Below are 20,706 nucleotides of genomic sequence, written 5' to 3'. Positions count from 1 at the left end.
GGCCTGTCTTTCAATAATCAAGTAGTGTACCTTTTGGTTGATCAATATGAAGCCCTCTGATGCATATTCTTACATGACAGGGTTATCTTGATCCGGAGTATTTTCTCACCAAAAAGCTCACTGACAAAAGTGACGTCTACAGCTTTGGGGTGGTACTGTTGGAGCTCATCACTGGCATGCATCCGATTTCCCATGGGAAGAACCTTGTCCGAGAGGTGATCTTTTTGATGTCATAAGATGGTACTACCATGCATGTTCTCCTTGTGAAGCTTAAAACAAGTGCACTGTGTACATGGTTATACAAGTCATTATATCATATGATACTGGGATTAGAGCTTAACAATACACATGGAAATGTATGTAGGTTAATATGGCATATGAAGCTGGGATGATGTTAACCTTTGTGGATTCTCGCATGGGATCATATCCATCTGAGTGCCTTGAGCCTCTAGTACGGCTAGCCATCGCTTGCTGCAAGGATGACACAAATGCACGGCCTTCGATGGTGGAGGTAGTCAGAGGTCTGGATGATATACTGCATGCAACACCTTTGCCTGAAGCTTTGAGCTCAGTGTCCATAGATCAATGCGACATGGAGGGGAATGACTTGAGAAGCTTCAGAATGCCTTTATCCAGATCAGTGTATATTGATGGAAGTGATCTCTTGAGTGTGACGATCCCGAGTGTTGCACCACGGTAGACACACTCCACGCTTCAATATGCACAGCAGTTTTTGAGGACTTTTTGGTATCAGATAAATCTAAGGCATATGATCACCAAAGATTACAAAGGGAAAAAAAACATTACAAGTACCATGGTGGAGACAAGGAAGCTGGTGATATACCGTTAGGTGCTATCAATTTGTGAATTGCATGCTATCAGCAGCAAGGTCAAGAACTGTGTGCAATTTGTCTTAGGTATCAGTCTTTGCATTTGGTTCTTATAGGGATATACAGCTAGAAGGTAAAATAATCAAATGAGATAAAGTGTGGCACTGTTTATAGATGATAATCTGAATTATATTTATAAACAAAAACAGTGGGTAGGGTATACATGTATAGGATTGCAGAGCAATAACAATGCATATTATTTTTTTGGTGTAAAGCTAGGTTGGCCTTATTTGTGCTCTTCATCTTTTTCCTGCAAAAGCTAACATGCTTTTGAATCTGGTGCTTTGATAACGTGTCTTTTAATGTCATAACCAAGTGAGTGGACCAAATATGATACATATGGCAGCACCTAAGTGCAGGAAATAGGACTTGAACCGAACCGGGGATCTCTTAGGAGCCCGACGCGTAAACTGCTATGCCAGCACACTAGAGCTTGTGATGATATCACTTGTCACAGATTACAACTAGCTCCAAATCCTTCCTCAAAAGTGACAAAGTTTTCTCAAATTTGGTAAAACGATCAAAAGCCAGTGAATGATATATAGGGCATTCAAAAGCTGTTTCTGCAAGCGGTTACGTGTCTAGCTGCTTTGCTTTTTCACCATGAAAATTGTACTTACGTGAGCTTGACATAGTTTATCATCAGCTTGTTTTTTTCGTTCTTACAATATCATGAATATTGTTTTCACGTCACTTGAAAAAAAGCACTAAATTGATCCTTGTATTGAGTTATGGTGCCTTGCCTGTATTCAAAAGAGAGGAAGAAGCGGGTGGAAGCTTGATTTGGAGATGTGTGGAAGAGATGGGGCAAGAAGTTAGAAGAGATGGAGGAGGAATTTGGGGGTTGGTGGTGGTTTGGGGGGGGGGGGGGGGGGGGGGGGGTTAAATATATCTAAAATTGTCTATTATCTAACGTGGTTGAGAAGGCACTATTGAGCCCAAAGCTTCATTTGGGCAATCCTCATTTGTGTTAAAACGTTATGATCAATCTTGTGATCAATATATAGTAATATCAATGCAATTGATGGATGGAAAATCAATTGCATTTCGATGCCTCTTGTTATATACGACTACTTGTCTTCTTGCCATCAAGATGGTAAAATCAATCAGGTCTAGTTACAGTCATTATATGGTTTGGTTTGAAGAAGAATATGGTGCTTATGCCAAGGTAATATATTAGACCATGTCCTATCAATCTTTGACCATGGACTCAATTATGTTCGAGGCCCCTCTAGCCCAAAAAAGTTGAATCCAATGAAAGGACATAATGTGGGCAATCTTGAGCCATAGTTTGGATACAACATGTGGTGTGTACATGCAACATTGAAAAGAAGTAGGACACATGGTGTGTACATGCAACATTGAAAAGAAGTAGGATGTTTCAATGCACAACTTTTGAATTGCCCAATAACAGAGATATATTAAAATATTGTATTACTGATTTGATACAATAGATTGAAAAGTTCACACGCGTTACAATGAAGACTTTCAATATCAGATTTGGAAGTATTGAGACCAAGCATGTATACTTATAGAAGGAAGGGAGTAAATTCATAGTGATGATTGATGAATTGAGGAAAAGTGGATGTACGTGCCTCTATATAGGCTTGCATATAGGGAGTGACCATAATTAGATCGTGTAGGTGCAAGAAAAGGATCTAGTGAGAGAGAAGGAAACTACACTCAATATACATGGAGTACAATAACCACCTAAACATGAAAAGTTTGCCATGAATCAACCATGAAAGCTTGGGCCACAAGCTCCAAAAAAAGTAACAGTGTATAATATGTCAAGAGTAACAAGGTGCCAAATACACAAGACGCGTGTCTTTTATAGTTCCAAGGTCCATATGCCCACATGTATAAATGACCCTAAGCCTCCATGTGCCTAGGCCAATGCCCCATGTGCATGTGCATCCTAAAATTACTTCATTACAAGCCGTCCCTCCTTACAATGATTTCATCCTTGAAATCGAAGGACGGTTGTGCACCATCAACATATACAAAAGGCTATATATAAAAGCCAAAAATTGATCCACAACAAGGTATTGACCAAAGTGCCAAAACGTAAATTGAGCCAACGTTGTATGATCCCTAGGATCAAGTGGAAAGGATGATGGAGTACCGTTGATGATAAGGCTAAGCATGCAAACACTTGGATTAAAGGAAAATTCAAGCCATGCAAACTCCAAGACATGATGACCTAGATCAAATGAAAAATGTAGAGAATCAGATTTGTATCATATTTTTTTAATAAAAGGATTGTTTTGAAAGGGGTGAGTGTGTGAACTATGTTTAAGTAATATGTGTGAGTAAAAAAGAAATTTTAATTATGGGTGTTTGAGTTCAAACTAGCACCATAGGTCAAGTGGTCAGGGTAGAAGGCTAGACCATGGGATTGGACAGGGCTAGGCTGAGCTTATGGAACTAGTCTAAACAAAAACATAATCAAACATTAGAAAGTGGATAGCTTGTACTTTCAAAAACAAGGTCGAATTGTATTTTAGAACGAGAAACTTGGGATGAGTAGTAGCCATAAAAAAGGCTAGAGAAGTTACCTTCATGGTCGAGGAGTCGGAGTCATCTTGTTGAGCCTTAGGAAGCTATTGCTTATGAGCATATGAAGGGAAAAACCTAGAGGAATCATTCACCTTTCCTTATGTAAGGATGTTTAAAGTCATACTGAGGGGAGCTAATGGAATAGCAAGCATCAAGGCATTGTGATATGAGGCCAAGCACCACATTATTCTATAGATCAAGGAATTACAATACCCCTTCAACTCCATATTGCATCCCAAGAAGAGACACTTCCTACTCTTAGAATCCCACCAAGTTCCGGATGAGTCTAGAAAAATATGCATAAAAATAATTACAACCAAATGTTTTAAAATAGGAAACTAAGGGTTTCTTACTGGAATAAGCTTCATGAGGTGCCATTACCTTCACCACCACTGCCTTTGTGTAACCCTTTCTAAGGATACATTATAACTGCCTTCGACCAAAAGGTATTCGGCATTCCTTTTCCTTTAAGCATACTCCACATCATCTCCTTAATTATATGATTCTTGTGCTCTACAACACCATTTTATTACAGAGTATGAGCAATTGTCAAATCTCTCTTGATGCCATGATCCTTGCAATAGGCATTGAGTTCACTTGATGATGTGTTGAATTCACTAAATGTGAATTCTCCTCCCTGATTTATTCAAAGATTCTTCTCAGTCTCTTTTCTATCTTATGCTCTACCAAGGTATGCCATATTTTAATTTTTTCAAAAGCTTTAGCCTTATCCCAAATACACCCATATCTTCCTACTAAAGTCATCAATCAGTAAATAAAAATTAGAAAGAACGATCCAATGTAGTGGTTGGCACTTTACCACAAAGATTTGCATAAATAAGCTATACAACAACCATTGCATGATCTTTGCTTTCTTGTGGAAATGTATATCAATGTTGTTTGCCCATCATACAAGCTTCACATACATTTGACATCTCATAAAATGATGGTATATGTGCTATAATCCTAGTACTTTGCATCTCATTCAAGATTGCAAAACTTAGATACCTAAATCTTTCATGTTGTTGCTTGCCTCAACGTCGACTTGTCGATTAGGAGAGGGTTGTTAGCCTTAACTCTTGGGAGGTTGAAATTTCTATTTCTTGTTTTCATTGTATATATTATAGATTCTAAATATTATCACTACCAAATGATAACTTAAAAAGCTATGGAAAAAAGTTAAAATTGACTTCACATCATCATGTTAGTGCATCATCAACAAATATTATATGCATGTGTAACAATTTACTATCCCCAAATTTCATCAAAATGAAAGTGTTTATTTAAATGGAAAAATGGAACATCTCCCTATGATTATACTTTTAAGGGGAGACTTGTGTCACCTCCCGACCATACCTTGTGTATGATCTCTTTCATTTTCATTTTTCCACTCATCCATGCATGCAAAGAAGAAGCATTTTTGTAGTTAAAATGATAAACTCCATCAATGACTAGCGTTTGTTAACATGTCAACGTACGAGGATTTTATGAGAGGGTTCTTCTTTATTCAATGATTATCCACCTTGTTCTCAACAATTAATGCTTGTGCTGTTTCTATAAGAGTGTTTTTCAACATGGTTTCCCATATCTCCAAAACCACTTACTTTTGGATTTGGGTATTATCCAATTTAATTGGTCTTTATTCAATAGATAAAAGACCAACTCTCTAACCTTTAAAGTGAAACCTTTGATAAACTAATTGAAGCTCTCTATTGCCCCATAGTCTCCCCTTCCTAGACCTATGGGAAAAGGAAGAGAGAAATTAGCATAAACAAAAATACATGCACATCAATTAAACCCAATACTCAAAATATTTGACGTAAACTAAAGTAAGAAGATAAACTAATTGAAGCTCTCTATTTCCCCATAGTCTCCCCTTACTAGACCTATAGTTTGATACCTCTCACATGGGAGAATCTAGTTACTAGAGGAAGAGAGAAATTAGCATGAACAAAAATATACGCTCATCAATAAAATACATACATAATATATGGATGTATGTATGTATACATGTATGTATATATACATACATACATACATGCAAACATATATATGATGCATACATACATACATACATACGTGTGTGCGTGTATGTATGTATGTATATATGTATATATACATACATATATATGTATGCATGTATGTATGTATATATATGTATACATATATACATACATTCATATATTATGTATGTATGTGTATGTGTGTCTGTGTGTATAGATATGTATGTATGTATGTGTACACACACACACACACACAATGTACATGCTGGAGTGGAGAGGAAGGTAGTAACGCACACACAGATGTAGTAATAAGCAAGGAGAGATAGAAAGAAGCACAACACTCAAAGTAGATTGATGAGAATGAGTGAAGTACAAGTGAATCGTGTTATAGCTTATTCCCAGTGTGACAAGAACTCCACCATTCTAGAAAATGTGGAATAAGGGGACTTACCTTGCTTCGGGATCGAGATTCAACCACCACCACTGGTTGGCTAGCTACAAGCTCCTATGCTTTCCTTCTTGTTTTGTCACCATCAAGAAGATACTTTACCTCCATGCCAAGGACTTACCTAATGTTGTCTCCCCAAGAGATTGTAACTTGTATAAATGGTGCTTGAAAGTTGTCATGTCCACATAATGTAGAATATAAAGTGCACACTCTTACATAATGAGACTGACATGTACCCAGATTCATAAACTCTTACTCTCAACTCTCTCTCTCTCTCTCTCTCTCTCTCAATAAAGATAAGAGTAAGTAGACAAGCACAACTCAATTGGCATAAAGGGGGATTGTGTTTTTTCATCATTACGAGAAAATTACTTATATACAACTAGCCCTTAGTCACCATAATAGGAGCCCTTTCCTCTAGATATCTATGTTTTCAAAATTACCTGGCTCAAATATTGGGAAGTTGTAACAGACATGGGAGTCCTTCATCTGCTATGCTATAAATGTAGTTGGGTGAATTGCCTCTTGGTTGGCATATACAGGGGCTTCACCGCCCGCTGGATTGATATTGACCACATGTAGATGCTGCCATATTTAGGAATGGTAAGGAATTCCTTCCACCATTCCAACGAGATCCCAAAATCTTCTATTCTTGGCTCAACTTCATCTGTGTCAATTTTAGAGTATCCACCTCTTGTTTCAACTGAGTTCTCCTTCTTCCACCTTTAGTAACTGTATGCAAGCATATAAGTAATGAGGCAAATCTCCAGCAGATCTTATAATCGTGGGTTCCCTATCATCCAAAATTATAGAGTTCATCAACACTCTACACAATGATTAGAAGTTAAGAACTATAAGGCACATAGCATACATATACGTGGCTGCATAGTCACAGTAAAGTATATATCATTATGAAAAATGACCATTATTATAGTAAGATCAGCATCCCTATCAGAATTATGTTGGACTAAGGCAAGGTATCTCCTATTAGAATTATGTTGGACTAAGGCAAGGTATCCCCTATCGAAATTTTTATGTTGGATTAAGGCAAGGTTCCCTAGTTAGATTCTCACTAATGCTAATATCATATTATAAGAAAGAGAGTGTTAGTGTAGAAAAGAAGAACGTGAAAGTTTGAGGAGGGCCCAAGGAACCACCGGTAGCCAGGCATGCTCCACGTGGCTCTTTTGTCTGTGACTTAAGCTGTTGGCTTAACTACTGCTCTAGGTGATTGGGCTATACTTCAATCTTTTTCTATTAAAGAGCATTGTGATTGCTTCCTCTCTTTTGACCCGTGCCTGCAAAAGCCTCTTGAGCTGCTTTTACCTATTCCTCCAACTGTAGTCATGTCTGGTAACTGTCTCCCCCTTTGATTGTAAATCTACCTATGATTCTTGGAGAGAGGTGGTGAGGTGTGTTATCACTTATTGGTGCCCCACGACTAGCTGCTTTTGCTTTTTTCCTTTAATTCTTGGAGAGAGGTGGTGAGGTGTGGTACCACTTGTTGGTGGCTCTATCGATTGCCATAGCTAGCTACTCTTTGAGCTTTGCATTATGTGTTATTACTCGTGCATGCTGCCTATTAAATTCCTCCTCCTACTTCCCAAGATACTCAATCCTTTGTTTCTTTACCTCCTCATCATTGTATGATTCTAAAATTCTCTCTTTTGGTAGCTTCTTGCTTGCCTCATAGTCTTTTTGTATTTGTTATTATAGTTTGTTTTGAAACTCTTCAAACTTGATCACCTCTTGTTGTAGTCTCTAAATCCTTGATGTTCTCTCTAACCTTTGCTTGGTTCTTCGTGGAGATAACATCTATATGCTTTTTAAGCTCTTTGTTGGGACATGTATTTATAAGGTGAGTTCCTTCAACTGGAAGCTCCTTTACACCTTGCTTGGTCTTGTTTCCTCATCTGCAACTCCATCATTCTTTCTAGAAGGGCCAACCTCATTTGATGTTATTGGGGTGGAGAAATTGTCCTTCTTTGGCATGGGCATGGCCTCTTTTACAGCATGTGGTTCTTCTTCTTATGGTACTTCATCCTCAGTCTTCTTGGCCTCTTCCTCTGGTGCATGTGCTTCCACAAACGATTCTTGGGGTGGGAAAGGTACATGTTCTTCTCCTTGGTGCCTGGGTTCTAATGATGGCTCATCTTATATATCCATGGGACATTAGTTAGCTTTAAGAGCATGGAATTAGTAGAAATCATGTAAATTAAGCATACATTTTTTGGCATGAAAAACCTGCCTCGTTTTTCACGATCATGAATATTAGGAGATATTCATGCTGGAAAAGTGGCTCATTTTTTATAGAAGTAATGCATGCTAGTTGTAATGGTTATTTACTCTAGGAAGATGAAGTTAAGAACAAATGCAAAGTTTTGGGGACGTGAAAAATGAGGTTAGTTTTTCATGCATGAATTTTAGGTATAATTTTTATGACTAAGGGAGGATGTTAGAAAGAGAGTTAGAGGTGACATATAAATTTTTTGTTATTTTTTTGGTTGGGGACAATTGGCATGAAAAACCAGTTAACAGTTGTTCACGAACATGAATATCAGAGATATTCATGTCGAAAATTGAGCGGTAACATCAACTTTTTGCTCTGGAGAGTGCTAATGGTTGATTTAGGTCATTTGCCCTATTTCTTAGGATGGTGGTTTTGGCGTTAAAGATCAGACTAGTTTTTCATGACCAAGATGTTCTTTATATAGAGACGTTTTTAGTTTGTTTGGGGTGTACAAAGTAGACATCCTGTCTGTTAGGATGATAAATAGAGCTTTTTGTAGGGCACAACTAGCACGACTTATATTAGGACTTTTCTTAGTGGCCAAGCTTTTTAGGTAGGTTTAAGCATGAAGCAAGGGAGCATGGCCCAGTTAAAACAAGAAGTAAGGGTGCATGGCAATGAGAGATTAAATAGCACGGTGTGCATGGAAGGTGGGGAACACTAAATACATAGCACACACATTGCAACCATTGTAAATAGAATATACATGATAAGGAGAAAAACCCCTACATGCGGCTTTGGTGTGCAGGTGTTAAGCGATGGAGGAGCATTGGAGAGAAAGAAGCAAAAAAGAAGTTATGAAAAAGATAGCTAAAAGAGGAGGACACGAAGGTTTAAATAAAAGCAATGAGTGACAAGTATGGACGGTTGACTCATAAATAGGGGTGGGTGACATGTGTCAATTTGTAAATGACCAGCTTTTTTAGGATTGTAGGGTTTTCACGATTGTGAAAAAGCGAGATATTCATGCAAAAATTTGTTATTTTATTTTATTTTTGACCAGATGCTGTAGAGCTTCCCCACACCCTCTAGAATCCTCTTTTTAGCTTAGATCATCATTTTGATGCACTTTTTTAGGTGTAAGAAACTCAAGTTACTCATGGTCACATGAGCATCTACTGTTTTTTTTACGTCAACAGTTCTTTCAATTTCTATCAATCTGAGCTCGGTTTATGAATTCCAATGTCACATTGAAACATCTGGCATGGTTGTTGTTGCCGTTAAACCAACTTTTTTGGGTGTGAAAAAATCTTTTTTTTTGGTCTTTCATGTCAAAAAATCTTTGGTGTTTTCATCTTTTAAAGTGATTTCCTATGTTATGGATTCTGCTAACTTGTTGGGTATGCCTTTCTTGCTTAATGTAGGGACTTTTTTTATCATGAAAAATTGAAGTTACTCACAATTGTGATGAGTATCTCCTAGTTTTTCACGTTAACTGTTTTCAAGGGTGCCATTGTTCGACATTCTTTTGTTTGCACTTGGATGGTCCATTGCTTCTTTTGTATGGAACAATCGAGCGTATCAATCCATGGTCTTCCCAGTAATACGTGCTCTTCCATAACATCTACTATAGTAGGCATGACATATATACCTTTTTGGCCATAGGGTTATTGAAACAGCTAACAAGAATTTACACATTGAAACATCCTTCAACCTTAGATATGATACCATGGAAACTTCAGATATTTGCATTGGTTTGTATTAACTCTCGTTTGCTCAAGATTTCCCATGTTTTATATGACATCAGGTTATGACTAACTACCTTAAGCATGTTATTGCTAACAAGAATCTACACATTTAAACCATTTGGAATTTTTTGGACCCAAAGAGGGCCTCTTGGATTAACTTTTGATTAGGAATGGACCAATAGGAAGAGGGTTGGGTGCACATTTTTGACTTCTTTGACTCTAGGGGGCCTAGGCTTTGATTTGCTAATGGGGTGCCTAATTACTACTCTTGTCCCCCTACCTCTTGGGCCCAAACTTAGAGGTCCCGCCACCTAGAATTGCGCAGATTAAAACCCTAAAAATTTAAAAAATTTTAATTTTATTCCAAAAGTGTGTTTTCCCTCTCAAACTTCCCCCCAACATACTCTAGGTTTGGAAAGCTCATTTTGAACCTCTTTCTTCCTCTTTCTAAGCTCTCCATTGTTGCTGCAGAAACTCCATACCTCTCAAGCTCTCCCTCCTTCTCAAGCTTCCTCAGTCTCAAGCTCCCTCTCCCTCTTTCTTCCTTTTCTAAGCTCTCCATTGCTGCGCAGAAACTCCATCCCTCTCAAGCTCTCCCTCATTCTCAAGCTCCCTCCCTCTCAATCTCTCTCTCTCTCTCTCTCTCTCTCTCTCTCTCTCTCTCTCTCTCTCTCTCTCAAGCTCCCTCCCTCTCCATTGCTGCAGAAACTCTATCCCTCTTTAGTCTACTCTAGGTTCAGGAAGCCTATTCTCAAACTCTAACCCTCTTTTAAGCTTTCCATTGTTGCTGCACTGAAAACCCTCAACTTTCTTTCCTCTCCACTCCTCTCTGTTGTAAAACAAGATTTTCTTTTCCCTTCTTCTCTTTTCTTACCACCATGGCCTCTTCCAGTAATGTGAGAAGACTTAGGGAGAAGGTGGAAGAGCTTGTGCTGCATAACACAAGAGATGAGAATGGAGTTTGGGCTCCAAAACAAGATTCAGGGTTGGGGCTTGGGTCTACATGCAGCCAAGCTCTAAGGGACCACATCGAGTGCGTCAATTGAGGAATATGCTACATCATTGTTTTGGAAGGGGTAGCTACAAGGCTTCAAGCATACTAAGAAGGAAGGACTGGTTACCATAGTCCAACATGTGTATACCCTTGGAGACCTGTACATTCAAGGCCCAACGACCAAGGTTTCCTTCAAATTGTGAGTGTAATATAAACACAGCTTTAACAACATGCTAATATTGGATTTTTTATTTCAAATTTTCTTATGATTCTCCATTTTCTTATGTCTCTATCTGCAAATGTTTTCCCCTCTAATTATGTTGAGGAACAACCACTCCAAAGCCTCACTGGAGTTTTCTATGCATCCATTGGAGAGGTAATGTTTGTATCTCAAAGCCCAAGTGATCATGTACACAACAATATCTTTTTCTTTTCTCACTCGTATTGTTAGATCACCGTAGCGCCACTACCGGTGCTACCACAGGAGGGGATGGCCTTTGGCTCACCACCCAGCCCCACAGAGGAAGAATGGGGATTGCCCCTCATCCCCCAGGCTATATAGTGTGTGGCCTGCCGTCCACACTAGCCCGGTCGTCCATGACTCCACATGGGCGTCCTCTCCCACACTGAACCCCGGATGGCCACGTCCTCGGCCATCTGGTCTGTTGCCGCCGTCGGTCATAAATGCCACCCCCTTAAGAAGAGTTTTCATCCTCGAAAACAAACTGGGGAAACCTCTTGGAAATTGCACTACGGCGTTCCCAAGTAGCAGCCTCCTCATCCCTGTCTGTCCATTTAACAAGTACCTCTCCTGGTACACTTTACGTCGGGTGTTTTTATATCATGATACCCTAGAATCTTTTCAGGTTCATGTGGTATCTTTGGTGGCTCTATCAAGTCCACCAAAATCTCTGGAGAAACTGCGTTCTCTAACCCGTGAACTGATTTCTTCAGTTTACTGACATGGAAGACAGGATGGACTCGAGAACTCTCCGGTAAATCAAGTTTATATGCTACGTCCCCAATCTTCTTAAGGATTTTAAAAGGACCACAATATCTCGGAGAAAGTTTATCACACTTTCCCGTTTTCATGGTTTCTGACCTCGCAGGAACCTTGAGGAATACAAAGTCTACAGCAGTTGTCTTCATTTTCGTTGTGCATTTTGACATGGTATCAGAGCCCCAGGTGGCTTGAAGCTCGGAGACAATGGGACGGACTAAGCTACGTTCATCCGTCCATTCCAAGCTATTGGAATGCCCAATATTGCTCGGTGTTGATTAGGAGGTTACACTATCTCACGTGCGGCTCTGAGCATATCATTCATATCTTCAAGAAAATCCTTGAGACAGATTGAATCTTCTCCTTTTCTAGGCCTACAGCCACATCAGAGATCTCGGCTGGAATCCATACATTAACATGAATGGTGTAAATCCAGTCTCGCCGCCCCGCTGCTGAGTGTTTGGAGCTATTATAGGCAAACTCCAATAAGGGCAAGTACTCTTCCCAATTACATTGCTTCTTACTAACATAAGAACGCAACATATTCTCTAGAATTTGGTTAACTCTTTTAGTTTGACCATCAGACTCTAGATGATCTGCCGTACTCATACTCAGAGTAGTATCCAACTTTTTGAAGACTTCCCTCCAAAAGTGACTGTTGAACTTTCTATCTCTATCCGACACTATATCTGCGGGCAGGCCATATAGCTTGTAGAGATGTTCAATAAAGAGTTTTGCCAACTCTGGTGTTTTAACAGTTTTCTTCGTGGCGATAAACTTTGCCATTTTAGTTAACCTATCCACTACCACCCACACCGAGTCATTCCCTCGACTCGTCTTGGGTAAACTGGTAATGAAATCCATGGAAATGCTTTCCCATTTCCCCTGAGGAATTTCCAGCGGATGGAGTAGTCCTCTAACCTTAAGACATTCGTGTTTATTGACCTGGCACTTATTGCATTTCAGCACATAAGTTTAGACCCTTAAACAAACTAGGCCAATAAAACTGTCTTTTTACTATTGCATAGGTCTTCTGAATCCCGGGATGACCTGGACTTGAACTATCATGACTTTCTTTAAGAATTTGGGCCCAAAAGTCACCAATAGTTGGTACACATACTCTACCCTTGTAGAGTAAGTACCCGTCGTCAATGGAGTAATTAGCATATTTCTCCCCCCGACGAAGTTTATCACTCCCCTTTGAAGCCATGGCAGTCAAAGGTGATGAAGGGCCTACGTCAGAGCTCTCAGGCTCCAAACTATACCCAGAAGACACGGCTAGTCTCTCCGGACTAACTCTCGCTTTCCTTCCCATTGCACCTTCGGCTAGTCTCTCTGGACTAGCAATCCGTGCCAACGAGGGAGGTGGTTGCGTCTGTGAAGAAGTGCGTACGCATACAGTGCGCCAGACCTCTGTAAAAGATGGATCGTGCTCACATAAACCACGTAGTGACTTCAAGAAATCATTCTTGAAGACTGTGAAACTAAGTTCATTAATCTGTGGCATGCGACTAAGTGCATCTGCCACCACATTATACTTGCCTTTCTGGTAACGTATCTGAAGGTCAAACTCCTATAGAATCTCTACCCACCACCGAGCTTTTCTACCCTTCAGTTCACTTTGACTTGAAAGCCAATTCAAACTTTCATGGTCCGTCCGGACCTCAAAAGGAGCACCATATAAATACTGTCTCCACTTTTTCAGTGCATGAACTATCGCTAGTAACTCTCGCTCGTAAGCCGAGTAGTTACGCTGTGCACGATCTAACTTTTTACTCTCAAATGCAATTGGGTGTCCCCTTTGCATAAATACGGCCCCAATGGCCTCATCACTAGCGTCTGTTTCCAAGACAAACGGCTCATTTAGATCGACAATAGTCAAAACAGGTGCAGCTGCTATGGCCACCTTGAGCTTATCAAAGCTCTTCTGTTGGGCTTCCCCCCAACTAATGTTTTTAGTTTTTGACCGTAACTGGTCAGACAACGGGATTCTGATCTTCGCGTAGTCCTTCACATACTGTCGGTAGAACCCCGACATGCCAAGAAAAATCTACAGTTCCTCGAGATTCTTCAGCGCTGGCCATTTAAGAATAGCCTGTACTTTTTTTGGCTCCATCCACGTACCATCGGCAGAGTAGATATAATATGGCCAAGGTAGTGAATTTCTGTTTCAAAAAATTCACATTTGCTCTTCTTTGCAAATAGTTTGTGCTCTCGCAACAACAACTCGAACACTAGACACAAATGCTCTATGTGTTCTTTCTGTGTCTTACTGTACACAAGAATATCATCTAGGAAAACTACTATGAATTTTCCTAGATATGGACGTCCATCAACGTCATAAATATCGTTGGAGCATTGGTTAGCCCAAATGGCATAACCAAAAACTCAAAATGCCCGAAACGGGTCCTAAATACTATCTTCGCTCGCAACATCTTCTGCTTTAGTTGTAACCTGATGATACCTTGATCTTAGGTCTACTTTTGTAAAGTATCTTGATCCATAGAGTTGATCAAACAACTCATCCATGCGTGGCATCGGATACTTGTTCTTAATTGTTATCTGATTAAGAGCCCTATAGTATATGCACATCCGCATAGATCCGTCTTGCTTCTTCACCAGAAGAATAGGCGATGCCCACGGACTTGAACTAGGCCGAATAAAGCCTTTGTTCAAATATTCCGTCAATTGTTTTTCCACCTCCTGTGCCTCGGAGTGGCTTAATCTATAAGCAGGTTTGCTTATAGGTTTTGAACCTGGCATAACTTCGATGCCATGGTCTACTTCTCTAAATGGTGGGGTAAGCCATCTGGCAAATCATAAAAAAAAACATCCTGAAATTCCTCTAATAAATTCATTAAAGTATGTATGTACTTTTTCTTTAATGTCTCTTTCGCCTTGGATTTTTTCTTGTTTGAATCGCTTGCATGCCAAACAGGGTTTTCAAACAGTGGGTCTCGTCCAAGACTATTTTGTTTTCCTTGTTTGTCTACGCAAACATCATCTACAGTTTCATCTACGGAAACAGAATTTAAAAGAGGGTAACAAGCATATACCTTTGCTATCTGGCCTCTGCGGACCGCTGTGCATAGCTCCATGGAGGAAATAAGTGGTGTGGCAGGGATAGTACGGTCACCCTACAGGGTAATGACTCTACCTCCATGCTCAAAACGTAGCGTATTATGTAGGTAACTCCGAGCTAGTAGACTAGGGCCCAAGCCATATAGCCACTCCCTGCCTAGATATACGTCTGCTCTGGCTAAGTGCATGACTTAAAAATCAAGCGGAGCCTCGTAGTCCTGCATAGATAATGGGACCCCCAATACTATGGTATGCCATACCGTTTTGTCATACCCGTTGGCTAGGCCAACAGTATACTCATGATCGCTCTGGGTCTCAGTCAACCCCAACTTCTTGACTAACGAGTAGTGCAAGAAGTTGTGGCTAGCTCCATCATCGATAAAAACTATGACTCTACGGCCACCTATGGTGCCATACATGCGCACCATGTCATACGGACCTACAGTAGGCTGCCACATCGCTGGTGTCACCGAACAAGCGTGATGCTCATCACAATGACACACTGTCACCTCTCTGAACTCTGCACAACTGAGAGGGAGTCTCTGCACTGTATGCAACTGCCTAGAGGATTTACCATCTCTTTTGCGCTTGTTGCCGCTCGTGCTGGCTTTAAGCTTTGGACACTCAGCTTCGTGTGCCCTACATCGTTGTAATTAAAGCAACGATTTTCCTTTCGCGCTTTAATATACTGCTCTTTCTTTTGGGCTTCGATGTCTCTTTTCTTCCTGGATGGTCGCGGTTTTTTAGACCAATGATCACCCTGTCTTCCCTGGTCCATCCTATCCCCCTGCTTATCACTGCGGAACCCTTTTCTTTTAAGGCCTGACCTCCTCTTCTCACTACCCTCGGCCCTGCTCAAACCACCACGCACACTACGGCGCTTGATGTCACCAAATATCGCGCATACTGAATTGCCTCTGCTAAGTCTTTAGGCTGTAAGGACTCTACGTACTCAAGGTAATCATCTTTGAGGCCTCTTTTAAAGCCTCGCAATGTCTGGAATACATCGATCCCCTTTAGCTTGAGTACTATCTCCCTATAGTCTGAGATGTACTGAGTAAAGGGATTTGTTCTCCATCAAGCACTTGTCCCATAACCCCCAACTTCTCTCTGCCTCATTAAAGGCAAAAACTCTTTTCGAAACATCGTTTCAAACTCCGTCCAAGTTGAAGGACGAGTTGTCAAACCCATCCACCACTTGTACGCTTTGCCGATTAATGAGAGGCCAGCCTCTACGGGTTGCACCCGGCTAGGCTGCTGTCGCAGCACATGCAAGTCTGACCACCTCGCTAGAAACATGTTGACGGAGTCCTTGTTTCTCTCCTTCTCCTCGTCACCAAAACTAGGCGGCTTCAAGTCTTTCAATAACGACGAAGCTGTCTCTACAGACGGCCCCGCAGGTGCATCGGCCTGTACTCCTACAACCACTGGCGAGGCTATGCTCACCCGTGCCGCAGGAGCTTGTCTATCACGAGGAGTCAGAGTACTAGCCGAGGCGAATGCTGTCAGTGCGTCTAACCGTGTGCGCTGTAGCATCGTGACTAAGTTAGCCTGGACTTTACTTAGATTGTTCAGTTTTGCATTAAGATATTTAAAAAGTCCACTAGAGAGCTCCGTCTCTGTCAGGACGTCGAGACAGGGTCCAATAGGTCATAATCATCTCGTCGTCATATTCCAAGAGGTTCTCCTCGGTCCCCTCGGCGACGTTGGTGTTCATGTCATCTGGCCTTATCGGCCAGAAGAAAGGGGTCATCTGCTACTGCGGCCGCTGCTGCAGGCTCGCTGGGTCCTAAGGCGGGGTCAACAGACAAGGAGGGCGCTGGCGGATCATGCGTGATCGACGAACGCACTCTGGACCGGATGGTCCGGCGTATACGGCCTGACAATTCGATCGGGGTGAAACCCGCGATCGAGGACAAGAGACCTGAAAACCCTAGAGAAGTAGAAGGCGGTGGGGACACACAACGCCTAGCAGACATATTTTAATTCTTGCACAAATAAAATTGCGAGAACTCGAAAATTACAAAAACGCTAATAAAATGAGCAGTGGAGAGAGAATAGTCACCCCCCTTACGGTCGCCTCTGCGACTGTCTCGTCGACTGCTGATTTGTGTTGCACTGCAAGCCTCTACAAGCATCGCTACTCCGGGATGCTCCGATCCGAGAGAAAGGTGCCTGAGTCCCGTAGAGTGTGTTGGCCACTGGAGATGTGGTCTCGTTGATCTCGATGTGTCAGTGTGCTGATCGCAGCAATCTTCTCTGCACTGCAGCAAGGCTACTTGAAGGGATGACAGGCATGCTAGGCACCGTTATTGTCAATGTCGAGGATGGAGCACACACAACGGTGGCACAATGTCGAATGGCCCAATGGCTGCTACGACAATGGCGAAAATGTGCGTGCGACTGGTGTGAGGATGTGCCTCCTCCCTTCAAGCTCCTCCCACCCCATCGAGCTATGGTGCCATTTTCTTCTTCTCACGGGTTACTATGCACGCCAGAGCGAGAGAGGGGGAGAGAGATGGAAAATCGCCTCTACTGTTGAGATGGTGCTACCTTTGAGTTTCACCAGGCGAATGCGTACATAACGCTTGTAGGCTCCACCACAACAGAGCAGCTTGTGGCTGTGCCCAATCAATGCAAATTTCACAAGTCTCTTGGTGCTTAAGAGGCCATGGAAAATCCGGATCTTCCCCATACCATCATACCCAAACTTTGCAAGCATAAGGGGGGGACCCACCCCCACATGCTTGAAAATTTTGGTTCTTATCAGAGCATGTTTGGGTTAGTAATTAGTGCCCAGTGTGCGGATTCTTCAAGTCTCTTGGTGCTTAGGAGGCCATGGAAAATCCGGGTCTTCCCCCTACCATCGTACCAATGGGGACCAAACTTTGCAAGCATGTGGAGGGGACCCACCCCCACATGCTTGCAAAGTTTGGTCACCAATGAGAGCATTTTTGGGTTAGTAACTAGCGCCCAGTGCGAATTCTTTAAGTCTCTTGGTGCTTAAGAGGCCATGGAAAATTCGGGTCTTCCCCATACCATCATACCCAAACATGCTCCGATAGGGACCAAAATTTGCAAGCATGTGGGGATCCACCCCCACATGCTTGCAAAGTTTGGTCAAAATCGAAGCATCTTTGGGTTAGAAATTAGCGCCCAGTGCGAATTTTCCAAGTCTCCCGGGGCCATGGAAAATCTAGGTCTTCCCCATACCATCGTACCCAAACTGCTCCAATAGGGACCAAACTTTGCAAGCATCTGGGGGAGACCCACCCCCACATGCTTGAAAAGTTCGGTGATTTTTAACAAACAATATGATAGCCAAAGTGTTAAAAAATCAAAAAACCATGAACATCAACTAAATGATCCTCAATAATGAGAAAACTCATAATGATAAAAACATCAACTAAGTACATCAGAATGTGAGCTAACCCAACCACTCTGGGTTTAGCCACTAACTCAAAAGATCAAGGCATAATGAAAATGAGCTACCCTAGCTACTCTGAGGTTAGTCACTCCCAATAAATCTAAGTACAATGTAAGTGAGCTAACCCAGCTAGTCGGAGTTTAGTCACTATCAAGATAGAGATCTAGTCAGCACAGCACCCTCTCTAGCTTAACTGCTTTAGAATTCTCTCATGGTTATCCACTCGAAGCCAAAAATGAGGGCAAGAATTGTGTTTTTCGGATGTGTACTCGATCAAGAGTGAGCCTGGTAGCAACCACTAGATGAGAGAACTGAAATGCCTCTTACTCCCACTTCCACTGCTGGAAATCAAGACTTCCTCGATGAAGTCGAATTTGCTGGTAGAACTGGCCTGCCACACAATCATGCTATGGATGTCAAAAGAAAACCCATGATCGTCCACTGTATCCTGGTCAAGGATGCACTTTGGCCTAGTACAACTCATCAGATACTAGTCTACTCCCTCGCTATTGCCCTCATCGGCAATAACAACAAATACATCACCATCCTGTAGCAAATCTATCAGGTCATCATAGTTGGCCATGAACGCAGGACATGTGTGCTCATCGGACAACACAGATGCTCGGGGGAGAGGAATATTTGTATCCATGCATCTGCCCATCCTCTCGAGGCACAATGTGACCAATCACCATCCATACATGCTCCACAGAAGCATGCAAACCGTCGTGTGTAAATCGTGGGGGCTGCCATGCATGCGCTCCTAATGGAATGTAAGCCCAAGGTGCCAGGTTATTAAAACCCTAAGATCTCTCTAGATAATTGTTATGCATAAACATGCATAAATCAGGCATAAACTCATCCACCCGTCCACCCCCGAGCCCAAGGGATGCACACATGAATTATAATGAAGTACATCATACCTTTACCTTGACATCCCATACCATCAAGAGGTATAACTCCAATCCATCAGCATGTAGCTATAGTGTGAAATGGTAGGTGAGTAGTTATGATCCTCTACACAAGAGAATATAACATAATCTAGCCTCAAGATAACATCAAGAGACCATAGCCTAAGCCCCCCTTGAGTGTGCTCCATGCCCCTATTATATAGGAGGGCCCTCAAGTGACTCTTGAATCTCCATCTCCCATGTGTGACCCTTGGAAGCCTGACCCTTACCTTAACCCTTAAGGTTAGTCCTAATCCATGCTCCACTAGAGCTACAGGTGCCAGTTAGCATTCAAATTAGATGCATGTGCTAGTTAGCACTCAGAGCTATAGGTGCCAGCTAGCATTCAAAATAGACGCATGTGCTAGTTAGCACTCAAATATTTTTCTTGTTGCTGCTTTCCATCGGCCTAAGAGTGATCGCCATCATCAGCATCATATGCACGCAGGGCATAGTTGGCTGGCCAGGCTCTTCTACCCTGGCAACAACGCTGTAGCGCCATTACCAATCACAACAGTGCCCTGCAGCTCCTCCTCCTCTCATGCCATGCTGCAGTTCGTACATGCATCACCCAGCTTGATGCCTTCAGGTGTGGCTGTTGCTGCTGTTTGAAGATTATATGGCAACCTCAAAAGCTAAGCTTCTCTGAAGGAAATGAAGTTACCAAAATGAGAAAAAAATAGTATTGCAACCTTCAGATTCTAGCACTGAGTGGCCTGAACCTATATACACTAGTGCAGCTTGGCGATGTGGATAGCTAGCTTAGGTCGGGGAGACCTGTCGATCGCGACGATAGCGTGCTATCTAATTAGATCAAGCAGGGTTCGGGAAAAGACGGGTTCGCTTTAGCCTAGAACTTGTTCAACTTCGGGAAAATCCTTCTCAAATTCTTATGAGAAGGAAATAAAACCCTTTCAAATTTTACAAGTTTTAGTTATATTTTCTAAGTTCACATAGAAAATACCATCTCAAAAATAACAATTTCCTTCTCATTTAGTGGTGAAAAGGATTTAGTTCCTTTTCCCTGAAATTGTTATCCCGAACCCTCAGATCAAGTGCTCACCACCTGCATAGTAGATGACATGTGCTGCAAACGCTAATGCTAATTATAGTGTCCTGCAGGACCTATATACACGACGTCTGCTTGGCTATGTGAATTATAGCTATAGCTTATGAGGTCGGCTTGCGTAGATCAGCTCTAAAAGGCATGGCTGGGGATATATTTCATGCGCTCCCCCTTGTCGTGTAGCGGGGGAATGCATGAAACACTTTCCACCTGTCCCTACAGCTGCCAGCTGCGGCCTCCCTTGCCAACTCAGCACGCCAGTACAGCTCACACTTCTCACACTACGCAGACTCATCACCAACACTCCCCATGT

The 20,706-nt window shown here is 41.9% G+C and overlaps 1 protein-coding gene across 6 annotated transcripts in view; it reads left to right on the top strand.

The window, feature by feature from the left end:
• LOC147639114 (putative LRR receptor-like serine/threonine-protein kinase At1g06840) overlaps positions 1-1,104 on the top strand; it is a 95,766-nt gene extending 94,662 nt beyond the window's left edge. For all 6 annotated transcript variants that reach the window (XM_086787543.1, XM_086787559.1, XM_086787567.1 and 3 more), the window contains exons 19-20: positions 81-215; positions 365-1,104. In XM_086787543.1, coding sequence (XP_086643669.1) covers positions 81-215; positions 365-700 — 471 coding nt within the window. In that variant the 3' untranslated portion in view covers positions 701-1,104. The remainder of the gene's footprint in view (positions 1-80; positions 216-364) is intronic.
• Positions 1,105-20,706: the final 19,602 nt, after the last annotated feature.

This window comes from Cibotium barometz, chromosome 4 (assembly GCF_041138505.1).
Source record: "Cibotium barometz isolate CiBa-2024 chromosome 4, ASM4113850v1, whole genome shotgun sequence".
Lineage (NCBI taxonomy): Eukaryota > Viridiplantae > Streptophyta > Polypodiopsida > Cyatheales > Cibotiaceae > Cibotium > Cibotium barometz.
This window is presented reverse-complemented; position numbering and strand designations above follow the sequence as displayed.